This window comes from Oryx dammah, unplaced genomic scaffold (assembly GCF_014754425.2).
Source record: "Oryx dammah isolate SB20612 unplaced genomic scaffold, SCBI_Odam_1.1 HiC_scaffold_21, whole genome shotgun sequence".
NCBI lineage: Eukaryota > Metazoa > Chordata > Mammalia > Artiodactyla > Bovidae > Oryx > Oryx dammah.
In genome coordinates, this window is record NW_024070205.1 from 5334991 (window position 1) to 5342459 (window position 7469).

At 36.1% G+C, this 7469-nt stretch overlaps 1 protein-coding gene across 30 annotated transcripts in view; it reads left to right on the plus strand.

The window, feature by feature from the left end:
* LOC120880393 (membrane cofactor protein-like) overlaps positions 1-7469 on the plus strand; it is a 33870-nt gene that overhangs the window by 22076 nt on the left and 4325 nt on the right. For 3 of the 30 annotated variants that reach the window (XM_040263725.1, XM_040263742.1, XM_040263743.1), the window contains 4 exons: positions 403-450; positions 1331-1381; positions 2875-2910; positions 3731-3791. In XM_040263725.1, coding sequence (XP_040119659.1) covers positions 403-450; positions 1331-1381; positions 2875-2910; positions 3731-3791 — 196 coding nt within the window. Of the gene's footprint in view, positions 1-402; positions 451-1330; positions 1382-2874; positions 2911-3730; positions 3797-4360; positions 4405-6116; positions 6444-7245; positions 7335-7469 lie in introns of those variants that run through there. The other 27 variants (XM_040263731.1, XM_040263744.1, XM_040263747.1 and 24 more) reach the window with 22 other exon arrangements.

The window sequence follows — 7469 nt, forward strand, 5'->3', positions numbered from 1 at the left end:
AAGTAGATCTGATTATGCAAATATGAAAAACTGTAGGCAAAATACTAACTGGGGAAGGATACAAGTTATGCAATAGGAAACTATATGGATGGTATTTTTTTAAAGAACCATATGTTTATTCTGAGCACGTTATTTCTATGGTCTATTAGTAGTTACCTTCTAGGATTTCCACTGTATACAAAGGCACAGTGAGCATGCCTACGCAACGTTCTTGTGCACTTGGGTAAACCTGTGTTTAGGTTAACTTCACAGAAGTAGGATTGAAAAATTAGGGAGGACGTGTATTGTTCATTTTGATAAATAATTCATTTTGAGGATCTTTTTAAAAAACCAAATATCAAATTTAAATCCATAACTTTGTATGGATAAGGCTGGAGAATTGAATCTAATTTTCCTTTCCAGATTCCAAGCCCATTTCTCCAACTGTGACTCCAAGACTAACTCACCCAGGTTCAGTGGCTGAGCTTTTTTTTCATCTACACTTATTTATCCATGTCCTTCTTTAAACTGTTCTACATAGCTTCTGAAATTTCTTCAGTGTTTGTGGGTTGTACCTTCTTTTTTCATTCTGATTTTCTTAATTTGGGCCAACTTTTTTCTTGATGAGTGTGGCTAAAGATATATCAATTTTGTTTATCTTTTCAAAAATCCAGCTCTTAACTTTCATCGATCTTTTTTTAGTTTTTAAAAATTTCCATTTCATTTCTTTCTTCTCTGATCTTCATGATTTCTTTCCTTCTACTACCTTTGCCCTTTCTTGTGTGCTTCTATTTCTGATGGGTTTAGTAGAAGGTTAGGTCACCTGAGATTTTTCTTCTCTCCTGGTGTCAGCTGATGTGGCTGTAAGCTCCTCTCTTAGAACTGCTTTTTGCTGCACCCCATAGATTTTGGATTTGTTTTCTTGTTCTCGTTTTCTCCAGATATTTAAAAAAAAAAAATTCTTCTTTGATTCAATCAGTGACCCCCTGCTTGTTTAGTAGCATAGCCTCCACAAATGTGCTTCTCTGTTTTAGTTTTAAGGATAATCACATTGAATCCATAGGGTTATTCTGACACCACACTAATGATAAATTTGCTTGCTGTACCACAGAATATTGTCCTAGGAAATGTTACTGGACAAGAAGTAGAATGCTTTGGTATTGAATATAAATTTATAATATTTTGATACTACTTTTAATGACAAACATTAATGTAATTTGTATAAGGAGAATGAAATTATAAGAGTTTTTGTACAAATTGAAAAAAATCAAAATCTGTGAACTTAGAGGACATTAAGCTCTATTGTTTTTTCTCCTTTTTTTTTAACTTGCATTTTTTCCCTTTTTTCTAGGACATCCCAGCCCTACTGATGCAACACCCCCTAATGATGCTGAGGGTTTAGGTATTATTTTGTTACTGAATATAACCCTGTGTCATAAGGCTCTAGTTTTCTATGTGGAAATATTACCATTATCTATAATTAGAGAAGAAACAACATGTTAAAAATGGGTGATAATTGTTCACTTTGTAGTTGTAAAATTGCACATTTTAAGGAATTTTAAAGGTGCAGATCCCATGACATATTTAAGCGGTACTTTTAAACACATGTAGATAATATAGATTTTAGGAGGTTGCTCAACTTAGGATACCTAATAATAAGTTTACTTTTTAAAATAATAACATGGCTATACGTAGTCTAACATAAAAGTCTAACATTTAAGTTATTTTCTATGTAATAGTTTTACTTTGTAATGGCAATTTGTAGATGAATTTTCTTTCTGTTGGTACCTTGTAAACACAAGCCTTAAAGTACTATTAGTTGGGTTAGTTTTTCTATACAAGGGTCAGGTAACACGCTTGATCTTGGCACACGTAGTTCGCACAGTATGTGTGAAAGAACTTGACGGAAGTATAATTGTGGCAGTTAAATGAAATATAGAGATATACTGGTAAGGAAAGGAAGAAAAATAGTTTACTTTTCTTTACATTAGACTAGTTTAGTCTTTTTATAAAACGCCCTTTAGGCTTGTTATATTTTCCCTGTGAAACCTGTGGTCGCACTGGCACTCTGCCAAGAGAATCCAGTGCCGTCTCAGGACGTTTACATTCGATAATCTTTATGAAATAGAAAAAGAGCAGAGCTGTACATGACATTGTATGCTGTGTTACATGCTGTATGTTACCGATAATAAAAGTCCTGGCGGTTTAGGAGCAGAGGTGCTACTGACTAATGTGTCTAAGAATTAAGACGTCGTGGTATATGCAGTGCCCTCTGGATAGTCAAAAATGCATGTTTATGCCTCTGCACAGGGTTATCCATATGCCCTGGTGCTCCCTTTGCATTCTGAATTTGCATTGCGTTCAGCGAGTCTCCCTAGGGAGTTAGGGCTGCGTCTTCATCTGGGGAGAAAGTAGGGTAGGAGCTGTGGTGATTCGATGACGACGCTTCACGGGTTCAGAGCACTCTTTATGATTTATTCCACAGACTTCAGTGAAAAATAGACGTTACATGTCTAACAAAGTCATAAGTAATGAAAGAACTGAATGTCGAACTAAACCAACCGTAGCTGGATACTCACATTGTAAAAATGGTTTTCCTCTAAACTAGTGAATTCTAATTGTTAACCTTCACTAAATAACCTGACATGGTAGCCAGAGCAAACAGCAGTGAAGAGTGAGCTTCCTTATTAAGAGTGTCACAGAGGTGTTTCCTAACTCTGGAATTGATTAGAAGGGTTCTGTGACGCAAAGAACCTGGAAGCACAAGCAGTTGTGCTAAAGCTGGATTGACAGGTTTTCCCTCTGTAGTCACAGATGATCTGGTGAAATTAAAATACAGCTCCTAGGAGGTCCCAGACACTTACTTATCTCCCAAACTGTCTTCATTTTTCGCAGGTGCAGGATTCATCGTGCTCATCATTGCTGCTGTACGTAAGTGTCAGAAAGTTTGATACCAATGAAATCAAAACATTGCTCTGAAGAAGTGTGGTGTTTTTTTTTTTTTTTAAGGTTTTTCAATATTTATAGCTTTATAGCTTGAAATTAAGTGAAACAGGAAAACCTGACTTTTTACATAATATACTACCTTGTATTAGCATTACTCTATTCGGCAACCCACGCCAGTATTCTTGCCTGGAGAATCCCATGGACAGAGGAGCTTGGTGGACTACAGTCCATGGGTCGCAAAGGGTCGGACATAACTGAGCGATTTCACTTCACTATTCCTGTCTATTCTGCATGTCCACATACTAACAAACTCTAAATAATATATGTTGTTTCAAAGGTGAATTTTCATCATATGAGTTTTCATCCCAAATAGGCTTTGGGTAATTTTGTAAATTAATCAAGAATTTCTCTGATTTACTGTATACTGTTTAATCCAAAGAATACAATATACTGAAGAGTCCAAATGGACTAGAAATGTATATGTGCTTAAATTAGATACCATTTTCTGGCCATGGGTACCTGAAAGCGTGAAAATGAAAGTGTTAGTCACTCAGTCGGGTCTGATTCTTTGCAACCCCACCAGGCTCCACTGTCTATTCTAGTCCAGGCAAGATTACTGGAGTGGATTGCCATTCCTTTCTCCAGGGGATGTTCCCAACCCAGGGACTGAACCCAGGTCTCCTGCATTGCAGGCAGATTCTTTACCATCTGAGCCTCCAGGGACCCTCTGATCAGCATTCATTTTCTTTGAATCTTGGCAGTGATTTTTCTTGGTCATGTGACATTGTCTCCTGATTTCTTGTAGTTGTTGGCATTGGATTATTGCTTTGCCTGTACTGCTGTCTTTGCAGACGAAAGAAGAAAGGGTAAAGTACAGCATGTTTTTTTAATTTATTGCTCCTCCTCCCTGTTGACATTCTTTTGTGCAGTTTTTGTTTGTACTCTGTATTACGTGTTTTTTAAAAATTGCTCCTGCTTGAGTGTGCTGTGTGAATTACACATCTTTGCTAAAAATGTTTTCACCTGTTTTTAATATCACTGCTATAAGAGTAATCTGTGTAGGTCGCGTCAACTAATTATGATGTAAGAAAAATTTCTGTGGGATTTGAGGTATAAGTGCTGAAATAAATCGTGGACCGCTTTGGGGTCTTCTCTACCCTAGGCATACCCAACTTCCTAGATTGGACTAATGGCCAAGATTACATATAAAATGATTCCCTGTGGAGACTTTGATAGCTGTAGTCACTGCAGTTTTGACGGTGAAACTTTTCAGTTGTCTGTATAATTTAGGTAGGTAGTTGTGAGAAGCTACATAGATGTCTCCTTCAGATACCAAATTTGTTTTTTTTTTTCTTTTAGATTTGTTATACAGTTAAACTGGAGAATTTAAAGCAACATCATTTGATTTCCCTCTTATGTTCTCTTAATTTACTAGGTTGAAGTAAAACTGATGGGGTTAAACTAAAAGTTGCTGAGAGGGTAAGATTTACAAGGAACCTCATGAACTTTGTCTTTTTATCTATAAAAATGAAATGAAGGAGAGAGTTAAAATTGCAAAAAGGGACAAATATATAATTTGTACCTTTTAAACATCATCTTAAATTGTAATGAAGTAATTTAAAATCTAATGAAAGACTTAGAATAAAGCTGGAGCATAGACCAAGATTAGGTGCTTTGATATTTCTGATTTTTAGTGATTTTTTTTTCCCTATTGCTTTGTAAATCAAACTAATAATTAAAAATGAATGGTATTAATGACTTTATGATATTTATATTCCTTTTATTTTAATCACTACATTCGGACTATGTAATAAAAGTACATTCTTCACTCATAAAGAGCTAAATACATATTTTTAAAATTTCTTGGTCATCTTTCAAAAATGTCCGCAGTGCCTTCATTTGAACCTTGAATCTTATATTTATAGAACATATAATATGCACGTTTGATTTCTCTATCAATAGTGTATTTTTAAAACTGCATATACACAGGTGGTGTAACACGGAAACACCATCAGTGAAATATTTGACAAGTCTAAAATTTGTCAACTAGAAATAACCTCTAAAGAAAGCAGAACAAAATAGCTCTCTGCTCCTTACTGGCCTTTGTGTAAAACATCATTACACGAAAATACAGTTTCCTAATAAATATTAACCAAACTCTGTCTACCAGTGAATGAGTCTTTTAAAGCCAAACAAGTATCTGAGCATCACACCCCCAGGTTAAGGTACCACTAGCATTAGAGTTCTGAGATCCCATTTCTAAAGAGTTCCCCAGTGAGGCTGCTGCTGGGCCTGGAGGGCACTTAGAGAAAGCAGGGTGTAGACTGTCACCGATGTGCCCATGCTCTTTAGCTTTGAAGAAGCACCATCAAGCTTATTGGGAAATGGTTCACTTGTTCAAGACAATCAAGTGGTTTGTTTAAAGACTCCACATTTTTGTGCATGCCTTTTTAAAAGAATGTAAAATAATACCTAGCTTTAGTTTGCTTTTCTTTTAAAAAGGTAATTATTTTTATTATTGATATATTTTTTGCACTGTTTAATGTCCATTCTCCACCACCCCAAATTGCTTTCATTGCTTTGGAAACTCCCTTACAAGACTGTAAACTATATGCAGTTCCTTCTCTATTTGTAGGGATAAATCTGGAAGCAGGATACCAGGCGCAAAAATTGCTGTTAATGGGAATTCCCTGGTTGTCCAGTGGTTAGAGCTCACTTTCACTGCCTTGGGCAGGAGTGCAGTCCCTGGTTGGGGAGCTAAGATCCTGCAAGCCTCAAAACAAATCAAGAACACAAATTTGCTTGATACAAAATGGATTTGATATGAACTTGTATTTTCGATAATTTGGGAACACAGTTACCCTCCTACAGGATTTATACCAAAGCATGAAAATAAGTATTTTTTTGCAGGGGGGATCTTAGGTCCTCGACCAAGGATCAGACTCAAGCTCCCTACATTGAAAGAACAGAGCCTTAACCACCGGGGAAATCCCCTAAGTAGTGTTTTGGTGGGTTTTTTTTTTTTAAGATCATTAAATTATGAAAAATAACCACAAGGTTAAAGCATTCTGCTATAGTAGTTTTCTGTTTCTTAGCTCTCAACGAAGAATAGGATAGGGTCCCAGGTGAGCTGACAGGCTCCATCTGCTACTTCTTCCTTTCCTAACCAGCTCTTCTGCTACACTTTCCAGACTTGGATCCACAGCCCTTCGCTTTCTCCTTTGCTCCTGCCTGAGTCCTGTTTGCATGTCCTGACTATGTGGTTCCAAACACCAGATGTCTTGTTAACATGAATGTTTTCAATTATTTGTGGTGAAGATCTTTTTTTCATAAATGGATCATTTTTCTCTGCTTGGGTTAAGAGTTTGCTAAGTTCAGTAAAATTATTGAAATAATTTATGTATTTTAGTAATAGTAACTAAATACCTTTTTTCTTTTTTTCATTAAGTATATTTATTACTTGTGCAATTGTAAACTATTTTAATGTTATCTTAAATAAAGATTGATCGAGAAATGTTGTAATTTTTTAAATTGTCTGCTTAAATGCATCTTGCTGAAGCTTTTTTTGGATATACTGTAAATGGTAAATCCAGTTCAGGTGGTGGTGAGTGTAACGACATGGTCCAAAACTTGAATGGTCAAATTTACTTGAACATTTTTCTGCCTGGTTCTCAAATTCTGAACCATTCAACAAAGGCTTTAAAATTTTTAAGCAAGAACTAGTAAATAAAAAAGATTTTGTAATTAGTTGAGAGAGCATATTTACAAAATTTAGATCCATCCTAGAAAAATGGGAAGTCATATAATGCTTTATAGAGGTCTTCCCTCAGGTGAAAACAGTTGTGCCACAGGAAGAAACTGTCCTTGGTACAGAAGATGCATGTGAAAATGGAGGACGCCATAAAATCAGTTTCTGAGACAATATTACATGGGATTAATACATGCACCATGTATTGCCCCAAAAGCTGTGCTGCTGGAGACCAGGACCGTGTCTCCTCATACACTCTCATTCTGAGAAAAAGAGTCTACATTATTCACTTGAGACTAGGCGGTTTCAGAAGTAAACAGATTATATGCAAATTTAGAATCTGTTTATCTGCTGTATGATCTATAAGATTTCAAGGGTAAAGTTGCTTCTTGCACCAAATTCTTGGTTCAACTTCCTAAGGAGAATCAGGAGAGACATAGTTGATGGGCCTAATTGTCAGCTTTCCTTCCCTTCTCCTCCCTCATTGATTTTATCCCATTTTTATGCCACTCTTGCTTCTTTTTGGTGTGACCTCACTATTTTATTCAACACTTTTCCCTTCCTCTGTTCAGCACATACCTAACTGGTGAGAGCCACAGACAAGACATTTTATTTCTCTCTGAGAAGAGATGAGAGAAACGTTTGCTTTTATCATTAAAAGGTATCTGCATTTTGTTGCATTTCTTTTCAGAGATGTCCTTTCTTCTGTAAAATATTTGATGAACATTTAGATATCAGTATCCTGAGCTGAGTGGACAGTAGACATCAAGGAGGGCATTTGAATTCTGCTTCCCCT